The 20,718-nt window shown below is 39.7% G+C and overlaps 2 protein-coding genes and 1 long non-coding RNA gene across 4 annotated transcripts in view; 1 reads left to right on the forward strand and 2 right to left on the reverse strand.

The window, feature by feature from the left end:
• The window catches only part of cdk18 (cyclin dependent kinase 18), an 81,339-nt gene that overhangs the window by 54,467 nt on the left and 6,154 nt on the right, over positions 1-20,718 (forward strand). For both annotated transcript variants that reach the window (XM_077204012.1, XM_077204013.1), the window contains exons 5-13: positions 12,796-12,852; positions 14,265-14,379; positions 15,283-15,377; positions 15,587-15,649; positions 16,597-16,720; positions 16,934-17,054; positions 18,764-18,861; positions 20,301-20,406; positions 20,583-20,625. In XM_077204012.1, coding sequence (XP_077060127.1) covers positions 12,796-12,852; positions 14,265-14,379; positions 15,283-15,377; positions 15,587-15,649; positions 16,597-16,720; positions 16,934-17,054; positions 18,764-18,861; positions 20,301-20,406; positions 20,583-20,625 — 822 coding nt within the window. The remainder of the gene's footprint in view (positions 1-12,795; positions 12,853-14,264; positions 14,380-15,282; positions 15,378-15,586; positions 15,650-16,596; positions 16,721-16,933; positions 17,055-18,763; positions 18,862-20,300; positions 20,407-20,582; positions 20,626-20,718) is intronic.
• LOC143711895 (uncharacterized) overlaps positions 1-20,718 on the reverse strand; it is a 32,212-nt gene that overhangs the window by 7,095 nt on the left and 4,399 nt on the right. The window lies entirely within an intron of this gene.
• Positions 740-8,276, reverse strand: LOC143712133 (uncharacterized). Its single transcript, XM_077204338.1, has 2 exons — positions 8,236-8,276; positions 740-2,933 (listed from the first exon to the last, which is right to left on the reverse strand). The coding sequence occupies exons 1-2, from the start codon at positions 8,274-8,276 to the stop codon at positions 740-742; spliced, it is 2,235 nt and encodes a 744-aa protein (XP_077060453.1).

Genomic DNA, 20,718 nt, shown 5'->3' on the forward strand with positions numbered 1-20,718 from the left:
TCAAGAGTCAATCAGAGTAAAATCAAACGTTTACAATTTATTTACCAGGTAATGAAGCAATAATTCAAAATCCAATTCATGAGAATAAAATCATCAGTTGATCATATCATAACAGAAATCAAGGAATTTGTAGAAAGTATTACCTGGCAATCAGAATTACACACAGCGATTGTGTGGGCAGTCAACCTACAGACTCCTCGAACCTTTTGCCCATTTTCCTTATAAACCCAGATAATTCAATTTGCTTACCAAATGGTAGTGTCTGCCATTATAATTAGATTTGGTCCCCTAGTGAGGGGCTCACAACTGTGAGATCAGAATGGAGGATCTGGGGGAGGGAACACCTTAGAGGGATACACTACTTCTCATATTTTGTAACTTCTTTTAACTTTCTATTATGGTTGGGAGAATGAGACCATTTTACCAGGCGCACTGAGATACTTTAAATGATACCAAACATGCATAGTTACTTAGTTTGTACACATTTAACATTTCATGGGTTTTCAGTGAGTTTCAGGTGAGCAGGAGAAGGGGGGGATTGTTCAAGTGAGGTGTGAGGTGTGAGTTGCACTGTGTGCTGCGTCTCGGATTCTGCTGTTATATCATTATGCAAGGGAGGGTTCAAATGTTAATTCTCAGGAGCCTTTTGTTTCCACCAGGGGTGGCCCAGACTTTTCGGCACCCGCCTTACAGTTCCCCCATTTGGCACCGTGGGCCACTCATAGGGTTTCCTGCGGTGTCACTTCAGTCTTTGTAAGGTGGGCAGCTGTAGGGGGCTGAGAGTTAAGATCGTGTTGGTGGATACTTTTACTGATCTGATGAGGTGTCTGAAGTAACAACATTGGAGTAGTGTGAAGGAGAATATGAGTGCGCTTCCAACCGCACAACCTCGAAGTACCCAGTCCCACCAGGTGTATGCCGTCTGTGCCGATCGAGTAGATGAGCTAGACAGGATCTGTGCAGTCTTTCGCGCCAAGTTTGTCTCTACTTGCGCTTGAGAGAGGTGGTACTCTGTTTGGAGGATGACGTTCTGTACCAAGTCCATTGTGTCGACCAAAGCTTGTGTTCCGTGTTCATAAAAGGTGTCGTCCCACCATGGGGAGACCTCGGCGTCCTTTGGCATCCTTCCGAGGATGTCGATTTGACCCATAGAAAAATCCTCTGTCACTTCCAAGCAAAAGGAGTGATTAGCAGGACAGGTCAGTCCTCCATATGTGAACGAATTCATCTCACTGATGACGCACCACTGTGTATGAGACACTTGAACAGCATTTGAATGGCCATGCAAAGATTCAACATTTATGAGTTTGCTATCATTGGAAGAGAAAGGCTGCAATGTGTTACATGTACAAACAACGTAATTGTGAGTTTCATGACAACAAGTGCGGCTGGTAAATAAGGTCTCAGTACCCTTCAAAGTCATATATCCAGTGAGGTGATCCCATTTAATTACCTGATCTTTAACTACCACGCCAATGGACTGAATAGTAGTGGAATTTGGATAAACTTGATCTGGGTGGATTAAAGGAAAAGTGGCAAAAAACCCAATACAACCAATACATTCGTTTCCTGTATACATCATAACTGTGGATAACAGTTCTGAATACTTAATATTTTTCATTTTTTCTGAAGAGAACCATCTATGCAAGTCTAAAACCTCAATTAAATCATTCAAAACATGTCTAGGGGTCTTGTGAATATGAAGGTCTAAAATTTCCTGTCTTGTTGCAGTGAACAAATCTTGTGCATATGATCTGCAGGCTAAGTCACGTTCGATGGTACGGGTCTGATTGAACAATGTGTGGCTGATCGTTAGAAGCGCCTGCGCCTCGGAACGAACTGCTTTGATAATGTTATCATTGCTATTGGTGATGTGTTGAAAACCAGTGGCCATCTGATCTGTCAACCATGTGGAGAATTGGGATTGTTTGCTTATTTTATAGGTGTTGGCTGCTGAATTAATTGATCCAAACAAGCCGGCTATACTGCTGAGTAAGTCTCGCTTTGAGCGAGTAGGTGGAATTTGGACAGCAAGTCTGTCTTTGTAATCAGAAATTAAATCATCGATTCGTGACTGTAGCCATTCATATGACTCATCATTAATATTACAATGTTTTGTGTAGGCAGAGAATATGTTGGAAATGTTGTATGTTACATGTGTCATTATCAAATTTACATCATGTAATAAAGTCTTGTTGATGTTTCCTCTAATCAGTCCACCAGGTGGAATTGAGTGCAATTCCGGACACTTTTTGGGTTTAGTGTATCCACAGGTGGTCAAATTAAAACAATAAGTAATAGTCCATGTACAGTTGTGGGGATTGGTGAAATTGTCTATGCTATGTGAACATTTTCCGACACAATATGTTCCTTCCTTCCGGTTGGTCCACACAAAAGTTTTTGGTTTTGGCTCGTTAGGTGTGTACGATGTGAGATTATACATTAATTCTGTGAATCTTATATGGGTGTCATTATGTGTTTCAGTATGTGTGCACCTATATGTTGCAGGTTCCAAATTTTTTACATAATAGCACAATTTTGGATCTATGCCATTGTTGTTGTTTTCGTGTAGAGTGTGCATGTTGCCTATTGTGTCGCCTGTATCTATCTTAAGTTGATACCAGCCAGTGAGATTGTGCATGAATTTTGGTGCTTGAGTGTATCCCGAAATGTTTTCTGAAGGTGGGTGGGTGCTACCTGAACTACAGCAAATTTGTGGTGTGCAATTTGGATCCGGTACTATACCGGGAGGCCATGTAGCTGTCTCTTTAGGTGCGACTGTGATTTTTGGTGTGGATGGCCCCTGAGAGAATTTCCACACCCACCTCCCACATTTCAGGTTGTGTGTGAGTGAAACCCTTTGGCCCAGTCTGATGCACGTGGGCCCGGACACTTTCCTTTCATCCGGCCTCCATGGGATCGCTGCAGTCGACCTGGAAGGCAGGAAGAGAAGACAGTGACAGTTAGTTATTTATTCTGCAAACTTTTAAATGATTTGCACTGAGACATGTGATACCATCGCAGTTTCCCTTTTACGGTTGTGGCCACACAGCTGTTGCATACAGCTTTTATTTCATATGGCCCATGCCATCGGGGTGTGAATGCACCTTGCTTCACAAAAACGCGTATCATTACCATGTCTCCTTCTGAGAATTTTACCTCAGAGTTTGGGTTGAATTGTGTATCATTTATTAAGTCTGATTGCTGTTGTTTCAGAGCAGCATGTGCATGTAGCACTTCCAGTCTGTCCCGTAATTGCTTTAATACAGACTGTTGAGTTGCAATCACGAGAGGCCCCAGGTCTGCTGGGGTAATTTCTGGGTCGACGGGCAGCTTCATGACTCTTCCAGTCATGAGTTCAAATGGACTGATACCTGTGGCTTTTGAAGGAGTTGCCCGCAATACTGTTAGGACCGTGGGTAGGGCATCAATCCATTGGTTTTTGTGTTGTGCAACCTGTTTCGAGATGCTTTCTTTTATGGTGCGATTAACGCGTTCCACCATCCCGGAGCTCTGTGGCCTGTATGAAACGTGAAATCTTTGTTTGATGTTTAGCATCTGGCATATATGTTTCATTATCTGACCTGTGAAGTGTGTGCCCTGATCAGATTCAATTTGGATTGGTGCTCCCCAGAGTGGGAGGATTTGGTTCGCTATCACACGTGCCACTGTGTTTGCATTGTTATTGCGAGTAGGAATCGCTTCGACCCATTTGGAGAATTTGTCAATTATCACAAGGCAATAACGATATCCCCCTTTGGCACTGGGTAGTGGACCTATAAAATCCAATTGGAGCGACTCCCAAGGTCCTTTGGGTGGCTCTGGTCTGCACAGTTTTGTACGGCCAGTCCTACCTTGATTAATGGTAGCACATACGATGCATGTGTCACACCATCTTTGAATGTCTGATGCCATCTGTGGCCACCAAAAGTTCTTTTGTATAAGCTGTTGTGTTTTGGGGGCTGATACATGTGCATAATCGTGGTACAACTTTATCACTGGTTTCTGCAGGGCTTCTGGGACGATGTATTTGTCGTCTCTTAAAATCATGCCTTCAGTGACCTTGACTAATTGGTCCTGCTGCAGGTGCGGTGTCAGCTCCCCATCAGAACTCCACAGTTCTTGTTGGTACTGTTTCAAGTCAATAGGAACAGTCTGAATCGCACTCACAGCAGGAACAATCAGTCTGTCAGGCTTCCATTCATCTCCCTTTTGTGCTGCTAATTTAGCTAATTGATCTGCGATGTTGTTGTTTTGTTCGTTTTCATTTGGATTTTTGTTAATGTGTGCGCGCACTTTGACGACGGAGAGTGTGGAATCACGTTTTTTAATCTCCTGCCAAATCGAAGTTATGATGTTAAAATGTTTTATCGGCGTTCCGGCAGATGTGAGGAATTTTCTCAACTGCCACTGTGCCATAAAATCATGGACTGCACCAAAAGCGTATCGACTATCAGTGTATACACACAGCGGCTCGTGATGTGATCTGATTGCTTCGAGTAATGCAATAAGTTCAGCTTCTTGCGCAGATGTGTTTTCGGATAGTTTGATTAGCAATTGGTTAGTGCCGGAATTGGGAGAGTGAGGAGTCCACACCGCACATCCTGTGTGGAATTTGCCATCATGCCAATATCGGGAACCATCAATGTACACCAGTGTCTGATTTGGAAGTTCTTGATCATGAACTGGGCTCTGTGCTTCCGGTTTGGTTTGGCATGTGTGTGGGTGGCCCTCTACATCTCCCAATAAATGAGGTAATATTCGGTCGTTAACAGTTGTGATGTCACGTGCCTGTATGTCTGCTAGCCATCTTGCTAACCTTTGCGACGACACACCTTTTATTCGGCCCTGCAACAGCATTTGTACTGGCGTGTGCACTGTATGCACAAGGATAGGTTGAAAACCTACAACCGGTTCAGTTGTTGTCAACATCCAGTGAACCGCCAGCACGTGCTGAGTGCATGGGTCGAAACCCTGTTCGACCGTGGATTTCTTTCGGCTGTAATAGGCGATCGGACGCAATTTTCCCCCATGGTCTTGAGCTAAAACGCCACTTAGTGTGTTTTCATTCACATCCACTTGTAAGTGAAAGGATTTTTTGGGGTTCGGCAGACCGAGCGCGGGAGCACAGCATAAGTTTTCTTTTAGACTCGTAAAGGCTTTTTCGTGTTCCTCTGACCATTCAAGGACGTCAGAGGGCTTTGATTTTCCTTTTAAGAGAGAATATAATGGCGTGACGATGTTTGCGAAGTCTGGAATGAAGTCTCTTAAGTAGTTTGCTGTTCCTAGCACTTTCTGCAACGCGTTCAGCGTGTGTGGTCGGGGAAGTTCAGCAATGCATTTTCGCCTATCATCTGTTAATGCTCGGTGGCTTTGCGTTATTGTGTAACCCAGGTACTGGACCTCGCTTTGTGCGATTTGAGCTTTTTCTTTGTTTAATTTGAAGCCAGCTTTGCCGAGTGTTAACAATACTTCATCAACGAGTAACAAATGATCATCAATTGATCCCTCGGTCGCGATAAGTATATCGTCAACGTAATGAATCACGTTTCCGGTCCCTGTCAGTGGATTGAGCGCGTCTTCTAATGCCCTGTGAAAAATCGCAGGACTGTTATGGAGACCTTGTGGCATACGTTCCCACGTGTACTGTATTTGATTCACAGTGAAGGCCAATTTCCACTGATCAGCGCGTTTGATTGGGATGGACCAGAAACCGTTCTTTACGTCGAGCACTGTAAACCTAGACGCTTGTGTTGAAATCTGTGATAATAATGTCGACGGATTTGCCACTATAGGTGTAGCCTTGGGCAAAACTTTGTTGAGACGCTGATAATCAATGCAAAGACGCCATTTACCGTTCGATTTTGGTACTGGTAAACACGGAGAGTTCGTGGTTGAACTACATCGACGGACTATTCCTCTGATTTCAAGTTGTTGTACTATTTCATGAACAGCCGACTCGGCCTCTGGTTTGATGCGGTATTGTTTTTGTGGGGGAGGGGGCTCCCCCTCAATGCACACAACAAAGTCAATGAGACCGCAGTCATGTTCATGTGTAGCCCAAATGCAATCATGTTTGTTTACCATCTGTTGAATGGGATCTGGGGTGGATATGGACATAATGTTCGTTCTGTTTTTTGGTGGGCACTGTTTTACTGCTTTGTCTGTTTTCAATTCAATTTGTTTTTCAAAGCAGTGAATTACAAAGCCATACTTTCGCATAATGTCCATTCCCAGCACAGTCCCTTCACTGTTATTAGGTAAATACCAGAGGGGTTCTTTCAATACGGTCACGCCTAAATCGAGTTCAATTGGCTGTGTTTTTGTCGCAATCATTGACGTGTCGCCGATGCCTGTGACCTGAATAGTTTCGTTGGTTAAAGGTAGGGGAATGTCTGTACAGGAGCAAGATGCGCCAGAATCAATAAGTACGTTAGCTAACCGGCCTCCTAAATTAGCCCTTATTTTTATTCGGTTTCCACTCTTAATTATGCTCCCTACGGCGATGGAGGCCACGTACCCCTATTGGTTATGATGTTTTTCAGTCGTTCCGCTCGCGCTGTGGGCGTCGCCATTTTGACTTTTTCGTTTTTTAAACTCCGTGATGAAATTCGCGAATTGTTTGTACAGGTCCGAGTCGTCGCTAGAGGGAGTTTTTTGGCAAAGTTTTGCTTTTTCTTTTAAATCTCTTTCTCTTTTTTGGCAATCTTTCATTAAATGGTTAAACTTTTGGCAATAGTGGCATTGCATTTTGCTTGGAGATCTTTGGTTAAATTTGCCTGGGCTGTTCCCTTCTGTTCCCATCTGCTTTCTATCCTAGTACCCCAGTCTACTATTGCTCTGAACGTGTTTTCGGCCGGGTCGACGCCATTTGACAGAGCCTTTTGAACTGGAATGCCAGCATTGTTCTTAACAAGTTGTAGTAACACGTCATGGTTGCGCTCTACATTCTCTATGCCTGAGTGTTCTCTGTATGTTACCCATAACCGTTCAGCGTATGTTTCAAACGACTCATTACTCGCTTGTTTGATTTCTAATATTTTGTTCCAGTCTGCATGCGTCGGTCCCCTCATGTCTAACAGTGCCTGTTTAAGACGCTCGTAGATTATTTCGTCGGTTTCATGAACGTTTCGGTTCATTATGTTGCCAGATTTCATATCTGCGGTGAGTTTCGGTCTAAGCTCCTCAGGGATAGTGAGGAGAGCTATTTGCCATACATCTCGAATTTCTAATTTGTAAACAGTGGCCTGTAACATTAATGCTTCCCAGTAGGGTTGAAACGGCCCTTTTCTCGGCATAACTCCTACGACTTGTTTATGTCTAGAACATTCTTCGCATGTTAATGGGCGGCTGATTTTTGTGATTTCATCATCCGCATTCGTCATAGTTTTAATCACAGCCATTTTAACTGATTTCTTTGGCAAGTCATTCGATTTTGTTCGAGTCTTTACTGGGCTTCGCAGGTTTCGCTCTTCGGGCCACAAGCTCACGAGAGCTCGGTTACGAGGTTCTCTCCGTGGCCTGTATCCTAATGCGGCGTCATCATCATCGTCACTAATGTTATCATTTATAGTCTCTAGATCAGAGGTTTCATCCAGTGCTGCTTGTTTAACTGCGGCTACTGGAAACCCTGATTTATCACAGCAATCTTCGAGAGCAGATATGTAATTACTGCCGGTTTGAAGTTTTCTTTGAATTTGATCAATTTTCGTGGCCATTTCTTCGCGCTGTCTAGCCCACCCTTGTTGCTCGTACGCGAACGCTTCGACTTGTTGTCTTAACTTTTGCAATTCGTCAGATCGCAATCTTTCTATTTCTTGGATATTTGCTATCGTTCGTTCCTTCTCGGTTATGGTCTCGAGGTCGTTACGACGAAGCAAATACACAATAGCAGCCGGAATTTTCTTGTATTTTGATTTGGATGTTAGTTTCGCACCCTCGGCAGAATACCAGGATATTATTTCGTTGTTGTTCCACTTTAAGTTTAATCCCTTGTCGCTTAATCGAACAAGGAGCTTTTGCAATTGCACGCCTAAAATCTCCATTATCTCCTCATCTACGCTGCTGCTGTTCTTTCCCTGAAAAGACATGTTTCCCGTCTAATTCTTCCCCACCGGATTTTTCGGTTCCGGTCTCAACAGAGGGTATTCCGACCCGTACTAAAAATGTGTCTATATGTGAAGTGCAAACAATCTCTCCCTCAACGCTTCTAAAAGGCAAATTAGATTGACTTACCACAGCAGCTGGAGATGGATGAGAAGGAGCTCAAACCTCATGTTCCGGGCAGAGTTCAAGTTGAATGTCGCGCCAGAAAGACGTTGCTCGTCTGGTTTCGAGATCACGTCGGGGTCACCACTTTGTAAGCCTGTTTATTGGTCCAATGAGGGTTTCCAATAATACAGGTGAAGGTCTCTGCGTGTTACTGTCTTCCCTTTTGCGCAACACAACAAGATTAAATGGAACACACTTTTCTCATATGTATTGACTCGTTATTTCATCTGACTCCATAAATGAAAAAGGGTTTTAATGATATCTGGGTATCATTAAAAGTGAGCGAATGTCTGATTATTCTTTTGAAACTCTTTAATTATGTTTTACCCGTTCAGATTAGGAAACTATGCCGCTTAGAGGTCCTCACATCTACTGCGGGTCTCACGATCACAATCTCGTCAGTTTCGTCACTAAACAGAGGTTTTGACTAATATCTCAGACGGTCGGATTCACCCAAAACACAATCAGAGATACTTTTATTTTAGTCCCCTTGAATTGCATACACTTGAACTTAATTTAATAGTTATACTTTAGTAGAGGTTTTGGCCCTATTATAGGTATGAGTCGACCAACGATACTTTCCTCATAATAGTTTAGACTTGCCAAGCCCGTGATCTCTCACGTACACTTATCTAAAGTTACATTAAATTAAGACAGAGGTAAAATAGACGTACCCAAATTTAGGCTGGTCAGGCAGCGCGTTAGCTACCCCTAAACGGAATGCCCCGTCTCTACAAAGCAAGTACACTTGAACTAGTGACAAAGTATTAGCCGTCGCCAATCTGACGCAGAATTGCGGGAGCATACGAATCCGATAATCTCCTTGGGAGAACAAACTCAAGAGTCAATCAGAGTAAAATCAAACGTTTACAATTTATTTACCAGGTAATGAAGCAATAATTCAAAATCCAATTCATGAGAATAAAATCATCAGTTGATCATATCATAACAGAAATCAAGGAATTTGTAGAAAGTATTACCTGGCAATCAGAATTACACACAGCGATTGTGTGGGCAGTCAACCTACAGACTCCTCGAACCTTTTGCCCATTTTCCTTATAAACCCAGATAATTCAATTTGCTTACCAAATGGTAGTGTCTGCCATTATAATTAGATTTGGTCCCCTAGTGAGGGGCTCACAACTGTGAGATCAGAATGGAGGATCTGGGGGAGGGAACACCTTAGAGGGATACACTACTTCTCATATTTTGTAACTTCTTTTAACTTTCTATTATGGTTGGGAGAATGAGACCATTTTACCAGGCGCACTGAGATACTTTAAATGATACCAAACATGCATAGTTACTTAGTTTGTACACATTTAACATTTCATGGGTTTTCAGTGAGTTTCAGGTGAGCAGGAGAAGGGGGGGATTGTTCAAGTGAGGTGTGAGGTGTGAGTTGCACTGTGTGCTGCGTCTCGGATTCTGCTGTTATATCATTATGCAAGGGAGGGTTCAAATGTTAATTCTCAGGAGCCTTTTGTTTCCACCAGGGGTGGCCCAGACTTTTCGGCACCCGCCTTATTCGGCATATTTAACGGGAGCTATAATGTCCTCCTTCAGCAGCCGATCTATCTCCGCTTCTACTTTTGTCCTCATGGCATACGGAACTGAGCGGGGCCGATAGAATTTAGGCTGTGCATCAGCAGACACACGAATGGTTGCTTTCATGCCTTTCAACATGCCTAACTCCTGCTTGAAAACATCCTCATTTCTCATGAGTACTTGCGGTAGGCTCCGTGCCTCTGTTCTCACATTTTTTATTTCTTCCCACTTCAATTTTAGAGCCTCTAGCCATCCTCTTCCTAACAAGCTAGGTCCTGTACCTTTAACCACCACTAGGGGCAATGTCTTTACTTGCTGCTCATAGTTTACTTTAACTTTGGCCACCCCCACTACTTTGATTGTCTCCCCTGTATATGACTTAAGTAGAAGTTTAGTTTGTCTTATTAGCGGTCGTTGCTCTTCGTTCCACAAATCATTGAACTTCAACTCATTCATTATGCTTACACTACATCCTGTATCAATTTCAAAATGTACCGTCTTCTTATTCACTGCCATCGTCACTTCAAACGGTTTTATCCTCTGAATTGATGTCTCCGTTTCCATGCAGTTTAATGTGAACACTTCCTCTTCAGATCTATTACCATCCTGCTTTTCACACTCTACATTATATGATCGATGTGGACGTGGACGCCGCTCTGCTCGGTATGTTTTCTTCTCATTGTAGCTGGCACTTTCTTTATTTCTATTACGGCAAGCCTTGGCTATGTGCCCTACTTTCCCGCAACAGTGACACTTTGCCTCCTTAAATTTACAAGTGGCCGCGTTGTGTTGCTTCCCATGACATCGTTAGCATTCTTTATCTTTTTTTTCCCATTCACCCTCCTTTTTCAGTGCCCCCTCTGTCCTCACGCTGTTGCATGCTAACAGTGCTGTATGGAGATCTTGAACATTTTTACTAGCGGCCTCCGCAGCTACTGCAATTTGGAACGCTCTCTCAAACGTCAAGTCTGTTTCGGATAGCAAGCGTCTTTGAATCCTGTCATCATTAATACCGCATACTAGTCGGTCTCTCAACATCTGTTCCAGTGTTGTACCATAGTTACAGTCATGTGCTAATCGTCTCAATTCAGCTACGTACACACTGACGGTCTCCGTCGGCTGGCGGGAGCGCGAGTCAAATTTGTATCTCTGTACTATTTCACTCGGTTTTGGGTCGAAGTGCTCTTTCATTAAAGTTTTCAACTGACCGTACGTTTTCGAGCTGGGCTTATCTGGACTCACCAGGTTCCTTATGAGCTTGTATGTGGCTGGTCCCACCACACTGATGAGGATAGCTCTCTGCTTATCTCCGTCATCAATTCCGTTAGCTTCAAAAAACTGTTCTAATATCTCACAATACTCTTCCCATGTCTGCTCCTTTACGTCAAAAGCCGACAGAGTGCCTATCATCGTAGTCATCTTTGCTTTTGTCTCCGTGAATCCTCCGGTCCAATGCTAGCCCCTCGCTCTCCCGTCAGCTCATCCCGTATCATCCGTCTTCAGGCCGACATTTATTTCATCCTTCCAATATCCTCGTCGCCAATATGTCGTATCTTCAGTAATAGAGGAACTGAATCACGCACTATAACTGTAATAACACTTTATTGTCGTCCAAGCTTACAGAGTCTACATGTGACAGGAATACTTTCTCATCAAAACCCCCCGTCTTCCTCTACCCCCAGGACCCCACATGATCCGGAAGGTCCCCTGCACCTCTTGTGGTGTGGAGAGGAACTGCTGTTAACTATAACCTAAATCTCAGGATACCACAGTAGAGAAATATGAATGTAGGCTACACAGGAAAAGTAACCGTGAAGGCACCGAATTTAACAAAAACAGCCGTCATAATAATCACAAATAAACTTACATTGCTGTAAATGAGTTTTATGAATGAATGACTTGCTCTAATTTTTTTGGTCTTCGTCAACAACAAACACTTGCACCCCCTGCTGGTAAGATCGACTAACAGCAGATGGAGAGTATGCTCGGCAATCTACTGCTTTTCCTGCAGTTCCTGGACGTCAATGTTGAATTTACTGTCGAATTTGAACCACTGAATTTGTAGAAGCGAATTTGCGAAGCGAAATAAAATGGACCGAAAATTGCCTGTTGAATATTATAGGTTGTATTTTTAAACAGTTAGAATATTTTGGAAGTGAAATATGAATGGTGAATATGGATTATTGAATTTTTAATAATGAAAATGTGTTTGAAATGTTTTTAATTGAAATATTCACAGCTTAAATATTCAACCATGTTGAATTTCAGCCCATAAAAATGCAAGCCCTAAAAATACAATGCATTAAAATGCAAGCATGGTTAATGCAATGCCTATTTTTTTTTCAAGTAGTGCAATTCAACAGGCTTTTTATTTCAAAAAATTTGACATTATTTTACTTCCATAATATTGTCACTATCCACGATACATATTGTTGCATTTTTGTATTGCGAATTTGTGATATATTGTGACAATATATTGTTACATCCCTAATTATCACATTATATCCTACTGAGTACTGAAAAGAAAGAAAATGGGATTGACGGGATTTTTACATCCAGAACCTGACTGTTGTACTTTATACTGTGAAAAGTGCTATACAAATAAAATTCAGCAGGTTTGATCACTTTCACTGTGTTGGCCCAGCATATTTGTCTACATTTATACCCTTGGCATGCCTCTCAGCTAAAAAAAAAATACACTGATTTATAACACAACATAAGGCACATTTACAACGTAGCTGCAAGAACTACTACAGCAAACATTACCGTAAAGGAACCATAACAGAAGCTCTAGCTCGCTCCACTCCACAATAAACAATCCTAGCATTCCTAATAATCGCAAACATTTACAGTTCTAGCTCTTAAATACGCTCAATTGCATGTGTCAATAAGATTGAATCCAAGATATGGCTCCCAAACAATTCATAAATGTTTGCAACAAACTTATTGGTAACACAGTATTCCATTCTTTTCCAGTCGGACATTGGCTTTGGGAAATTGGAGACCTACGTGAAGTTGGGCAAACTAGGAGAGGTAAGATGTTTTCTCTTCCCTAGGTGAAGACAAAAGATTCTATAGGCAAAAATAAGAATGTAAAACAACAGTCTTCAAAATGAAGAATCAAATGTGTTCATTACGAGATTCCCTCCAGGCGATTACAGTGAATACGAGTCGTGTTGAATTGTGGATTCTGATTTAATGGACTTTTTTTTTTTTTTGCCATGAAGAGACATCAGTCTCTAATATGCTTAAAGCTGTACTGCGACTAGCCCGTCAATTTTCCATTAAGTGCAACAAAGCATGCTCATTGCAAATTGTGAGAAATAATGTACTACATATAACCCTGAGGAATATCATATGTGAAGAAAAACCTGAATATTGGAAAAATACTGGACACAGACTGCAATGAATTCTCTTCAATAAAGAAACAAATAACAGTAAAGCAGGTTTATATCTTTGTATCAGCAAGTTATAAACTTTTTCATTAGTGTCTAAAATGTGTTTTCAGCTCGGTGAATTTCTAGGCCTGGAAAAGTCATGGATATTAAAAAATAAAATCATAAAAAGTTATGGAAATTCATGTGATGCGTTTTTTCTCTAGTTATACTCATCTCTAACATATTCCATCAGCTACAAATTGCCCTTTGTGAGTGAAATATCTGTAATATCATATTTAAAAATCCTTATCGTATTATACTGCATGTCATTTAGCAAACACTTTTAAGTCTTCCTATGTAAATGATAGGTAAGGTTTTGAAACGTACCTACATTAACATTAATAATTTTGGGGTCAGGTTTTTTGAAAGATATTAATACTTTTTTCAGCAAGGATGCATTAAATTGAGCAAAAGTGACAGTATAAACATGTATAATGTTACAAAAGATTTCTATTCTATTAAATGCTGTTCTTTTGAACTTTCTATTCAGAGAATCCTGATTTTAAAAAATGCATTGGTTTCAACAAAACAAAGCAAATAGTCTGTAACCAAACTAGAAACTAGATCGACATGCCTACAGTGTCGACTGTCGAGATCCAATAGATTGCAGGTCTGATATGGTTTCAGAGAGCACAAATAAAAACAATGTTGAATGCAAAAAAGCAATGCAACTACTAAATATATATGTCTCTACTATGTTGTTGTTGACATCAATGATCATGTATCCAGTCAATCCTCTACAATATTTTAGCACATCGAAATTGAGACAACCAAATGTAATTGGTCATATTGTTGGGTTTATGCAGTTTATGGTAATAATAATGCATTATAATGTTTGCTTTCAAGGACATTTCTATTTGCTTTTATAAGTTAAATCATTTTGGTGTTATAGATTAAATAAAATTAAGGTCCTTAAGCAAAACCAGTTTAGAACCACTGATCTTTTCTGCACCGCTCCCATTTCCCAGAAGATTGACATGTTTTTTTTTCTTCCTGTCTGTCACACAGGGCACATACGCGACGGTATTCAAGGGTCGCAGCAAACTAACAGAAAACCTGGTGGCTCTGAAAGAGATTCGTCTCGAGCACGAAGAGGGCGCCCCGTGCACAGCCATACGGGAAGGTAGCGTCCTTCTCTCACAGTTGTTCAAAAGCCAGATTGTCACGAAGAGTATACATTCTAAACTAGCGAGCCACAGGCGTCTTCTTCACCCAGCCTGAATCACTCCATCTAAATGAGATGGAGTACGTGAGAGGGGTTGCTAATGGAAGATGAGGATATAAAGCAAGGCTGCCACCCAGTGGCTGCAACACACACACATCTAATGGGAATACACACACACACACACAGGCCCATGAGGAAACACAACAACACCATGATGCATTGCATTACAAAACATGTCACTGGAGGTCAGGGTTTGGCAAAAATTCAGAAACCAATTCTTTTATAGCTCTGGGACTTCGTTCAAGTATAAACTTGGTTTCAGATCTAAGATTACTGCTCCTTTTTCTTAGGACAAAAATCTGATAAGCAGGAGACGAATGTGTCGATTCAATCTCCCTTTAATCTTTAATTGTTTTTCTTTGAATTAAAAATAGGGGTAAATTAGAGCATTCTTACAAATCCATGAAGCCACTAATTAGTTAAGGAAAATAACAAATACATAAATTATATTAAATATTAAGATATATATATATATATATATCAAATATATGTATTTTATTAGTTCTAAGTCATTTAGATGAATTAATGAATTGTGTGTATATACACATTTATATATATATTATATAAATAGCAAATATTTTGGATGTTAAAAGATAATAATAGTTTATTTTTCAGTATGAATAATTAAAAAGTAACAGCAGTTATCATCTTTCTTATTTGAATGAAAATTCTGCATCCTGCTTGGCTTGATTTAAATTCAGGAACTGTATTAGCATTTTAATTTAATTCTGAATGTCGCACACCCTGCTGGAGGTTATTGTTGTAGCGGCTTATTGTCATATTCTTGTTGTGTTGCTACAGTGTCGCTGCTGAAGAATCTGAAACACGCCAACATCGTAACACTCCATGACATCATCCATACAGACCGATGTCTCACCCTTGTCTTTGAGTATCTGGTAAGCCACGTCGCAACAGCTTTTCTTTTCAGTGGTGTTAACAATAGCAGGCAAGCTCTTACCCCAGCCTTTTGTCAATCCCATAATGCTTTGTGATATTGGGTGGGGAGGTATTTTAAGGAGTTACCTCTTCACCTATTATAAGCAAGTTAACAACCCCATAAAAGAGGCCAGGGCTGTTTTGACGTCATAATCTACTGTCTTTGCAGGACAGTGACTTGAAGCAGTACCTCGACAACTGTGGAAACCTCATGAGCATGCACAACGTGAAGGTAACAGCTCTCCGACCATCGAAAAACAATCAACAAGCTTACCAATTAAAAGTCAATCGAGCGGTTTACATAGACAGTTACCTTCTAAGACAGCAGAATACAAGAGACGTCCCTCGCAATTGATTCTGACAGAGTCTGACATGTTAACAAGTTGCTAAGATAACAACAAGCAATTTGTCAATAGATTATGAGCAAAACACTGCTCGACAACATGATCACAGCTAATCAGAAGATATATTTAAATGTAAAGTTATAACGAGCAGGATTTTGCACCAATGAGATTTCCCTGGGCGGGGCTACCAAACAGACCCAGAGAAGCAACAGCGAATTAACAAGATCTCATTTGTGACACTTCCTTTTTTATAGAGAAGACTTTGATGGAAATTAGAGCATTCGAAACCCATAATTGACTAATTAGTTTGTTTAAATGACTAATAAGTCAATTTATTAAAGAAAATTAAATATAAATGAAGTATAGATCTCTAGGTGACATTTCAAACACTGATTAACGGCATCTAATGATTTGGAAATAGACCATATGTTTTATGATAATGGACAATTTAAACTGAAAAATTAATAAATTATTAAAAACTTCACTTACAGCAATAATAAACGTACCTAATTTGATAGCTAATAGCTTTTTGCATGTCACTTTATCAAGATGTGCCTGGATGAAATGCAGTGTCAGGCACAAATAAAATAAAAGTCTTTATACTAACTTCTTGTCAGTATTAAATTAAAAAACTATAGTTGGATTTTCTCTCGACACCTGAAAATTATGCAATGTATTCTGGGATTGCGTTATTTGCGGTTGATGCATGTTATGTTGCCTTAAAAAAATTGGTATCTTAGAAGGCAGCTCTCCACATTTTGGATGCAGTCAAATGCAGTCTTTGTTGGTAGTTCAAGTTTTAGAAGCGCTAACACCCGCCTTTCTGTCCTTGTAGATATTTATGTTCCAGCTTCTTCGTGGTTTATCATATTGCCATCATAGGAAGATTCTCCACCGGGACCTGAAGCCTCAGAATCTGCTCATTAATGAAAAGGGAGAACTCAAACTGGCAGACTTTGGTGAGACTTTCTTACAAGACCTAAATATTCATAGATGCATTTACTTTGGTGTGCTATACAAAGAATATCTAGATTGTTTTTTTTTTTTAGCACATTACCCAGCAGCGGTCTCCCATGTGTCTCCCATCTTCTATCGGCTCTTGGCTGGGATTCTGGGTTTCCCAGCAACGTTTGTTCATCGCCTTAACTATCCGTCTTATCTTGCTTGTTAAGGTTTGGCCAGAGCAAAATCAGTCCCAACAAAAACCTATTCGAACGAGGTTGTGACCTTGTGGTATCGACCCCCTGATGTTCTACTGGGCTCCACAGAGTATTCCACACCGATAGACATGTGGTAAGACATTTCTCACATCAACCGCTGCTAACACATTGAACACAACCCTGCATAACAGTACAGTATGGCATCAGCCACAATGTGCTGCTAACATTATGAAAGCATGAAGCAAAACTACTGATACTGTTTATACACAATGCTCATAGAACAGAAAAATCGAAAATAGACACCAGAATATCATATATACTGGAGGGCGGACTCGTTTGACTCTGTAAGCAACATCACAGAACGCACACACATCAATTTGCAAAAAGCACCACTCATGTTCACATATTTTCTTCAGCAAATTTAACCATTTGCAAAGAACAAGTTACCAATTTCATTTAGAAATTAGTTGAATTAGTTAAATTATCTTACCTTGCTACATTAAAAATAAATCATGGCATAGTATGTCAAATATTTGCATTTACTTGATTTTATTTAAACATTTTCTTAATGTATTTTTTTTCTTCAAATTCCTTAGAAGTAGCATAAATCTGTTAATTGTGAAAACAATTACAATTAATCAGTAACAAAAATGTGTCTAGTTCTGAAACAAACAAGAATCAATTTGTTAAAATGTATGAGATTGTTTTACATATAATAAACTGGATTTATTGATGATAAATATATATAAACCTGGTTATTGTGCATTTAAACACAATCGATTTATTAGTACTACTATATAAATCTCATTCTTTCTTGTTTTATATATGTATGACTGACAAATACGGATTACGTGTGTAATCCAAATGGATGGAACTTTTATATGCAATTAAAATACGTAACTAATAAATCTAGGACTAAAATGTATTTAAAAAGTGGTGAAAATGAGACAGCTATTATTTAGTGCTGTCAAATAAATTAATCGCCATTAATCGCATCTAACATAAAAGTTTGTAAATGTAACGTGTGTGTGTGTGTGTGTATATATGCACGCGCACACACACACACTTTTATGTTAGATGCGATTAATCGATTTGACAGCACAACTATTATTATAAAGTGGTTTAGATAGCTGGATTGTAATGGCCATCAATGTAACTTTTTAGCTTTTTCAGCACTCAAACACATTCAATTTCAGTCTATTTCATTTATTCATCACCTCATGTCAAAATAACTAAATTAATGGATTCATATAACCTTTTGTTTTTGGGGGGTGGGGGGTGGAAATCCCACTTATGAACTTTATGAAATAATACATCAAACTACCTTTTGATCATGCCAAAGAGCTCTTGACTGTTGCTCAATCCTCCAGAAGAAACATTAAGTTAGAAAATTGAATTCTGTCTTTCCTGACACAACCCTTTAACGTCACACACGCACTCTGACACACGCTCCTCGGGCAACCTTGGATAGCTGACACGGACTCGGACACAAATGCTTTTTTAAAGCTAAGCCGTCCTGTTCGATAAAAAATCCCGTGTTGTTTAATCCTCAGGATTAGTCCAGTGGGCTAATCAATCCGAGCGTGACAGCAGCCACATGTGTCTCTCCCGTATCTCCACCTCACAGCTTTCCAGAGACAACCCTCCAGTCAAGCAGACGTCAAACTGTGATAGGAGAATATTCTCAGATAAAACATCTGTGACAGTCCTGATCTGATATATTCAAATGATGTCTGCAGGGCTCATTTAAAAGATTTGACGTATAGAATAACAGCACTGAAATTAGGAGAGATTTTATGATCATAACACACAGTACAATGATGGATGTCTCTGTATGACTAGGGGTGTGGGCTGTATCATGTACGAAATGTCGACGGGGCGTCCCATGTTTCCTGGGTCGACTGTCAAAGAGGAACTGCACCTGATATTTCGGCTCATGGGTAAGAGAGACATTTCATGTCATTTGAATTATGTATAAATTAACACCAAAAGGTGGCATTTATTGGTCATTTATGACACTTAAAATGCTTCATGTTGGTTGAAAATATAAGTTATATAGTATGGATGCACCGATATGAACATTTTGGCTGATACGATAACCAATAATTCTTTATATTTGAAAGCCTATGACTGATATATTGGCTGTATATATATTGCTAAATCGAGAAATGTCCCAAGCAACAATTCTAATGATTTTCTCATTACAATTTTATGTAGCCTTTATGACAGACTTGCGCTGCAAATCTTGCACTCAACTGTATTTTCCTTTTTGAAGTGATTGCAATCATCTTTAAAGCAATTCAAAAGCATCATGGCGAACAGTGCGCAACTGAAGGAAACAATTCATTATTTATTGGCTTTAATATATTGGCCAAATGTTCTTATCGGGACGATAACATTAAAAATGAACATATATCGGCCGATACCGATATGGTGGCCGATATATAGTTCATCCCTATTATATAGCCATATCTAGAGAATATCATACGCACTGAAGGCGGTTTTAAATTTGGCAAAATTATTTATCAGTCTAGTTGAAATAATTATACACTACCGTATCATTCAAAAGTTGGTTGGTAAGGTTTTAATGTGTTTTTGAAGTCTCTTATGCTGTATTTATTTGATCAAAAATATAGTAAGTATAGTTATACTGCAAAATATTACTATAATTTTAAAACAGTTTTGTTTTCTATTAGAATATATTATAAAATGTAATTTATTCCTGCGATCAAAGCTGAATTTTCAGCATCATTACTCCAGTCTTCAGTGTCACATAATCCTTCAGAAATCATTCTAATATGATTTGAAAGGGAAAGTTACTTTTGTTTTGATCAATTAATTGGTGAATAAAAAACAAAAAGAAAACTTTGGAAAAGTACTGTACTTAATTAACACAAGCTTTAAATACTTCACTACTCCAAATTAGCCTGCCAGACTTTTGACTATTGGCATAAAAACAAAAAGTTTTTATAAAGCATAAAACTGGTAATTTGTGCTAATTGCACAAAATTTGGTTTTATGTGAATCACTAAAAAATTACAAATAATTACCTTGCATCCATAAGTACTTTTCACAAAAATAACTTTACTTACTACTAAGTGACTTACTGGCAAGCCTTGTCAGATTCAGTTATTACATGTTCTTAAAAAGCAATTGTTTCAGCAATCAGCAATCTTGTAAACATGACAACCTGCACTTCGATTCCAGCCAACCAGATCATAGCTTGCCAGATGAACAAATTATCTGTAATATTTTGTATGCAATATGCATCAGGCGGTCAGTGATCAGACTGTGGGTGCACGTCTGAAGCTTAACGAAGGTCTAATTATCTCACTGTAGGACACATACTAAAAAAAAAACTACTTTTTTCCGTAACCAGGCACCCCAACTGAGGAGACCTGGCCCGGAATCACAGCTAATGAGGAATTCAAATCCTACCTGTTTCCTCAGTACCGAGCACAAGCGCTCATTAATCATGTGCCCAGGTACCACAGAAACACAGCACACGGACACAACTAGCTTTTGGCTCCTTTAAAGGAGCTTTGTGCAAACAAAAACACACCTGTATCTATAAAAACAATAGAGGACTACAGTATGTTTTGCATGCTATGAATTATAGATGGTGAATATTGTAATATACAAGCTATTTTTTCATTTCAAGGCTCGACACAGAAGGGATAGATCTTCTTTCGGCTCTATTGATGGTGAGTGAATTAATCTGAAATATTCAAAATGGTGGATTATTACGATTTGAGCAATTGTAGAAACATACTTCATGTAAGTATGCAAACACAAAT

The sequence above is a fragment of the Siphateles boraxobius genome, unplaced genomic scaffold, assembly GCF_051911475.1.
Source record: "Siphateles boraxobius isolate OS27281-9 unplaced genomic scaffold, OSU_SipBor_1 5, whole genome shotgun sequence".
Classification (NCBI taxonomy): Eukaryota; Metazoa; Chordata; class Actinopteri; order Cypriniformes; family Leuciscidae; genus Siphateles; species Siphateles boraxobius.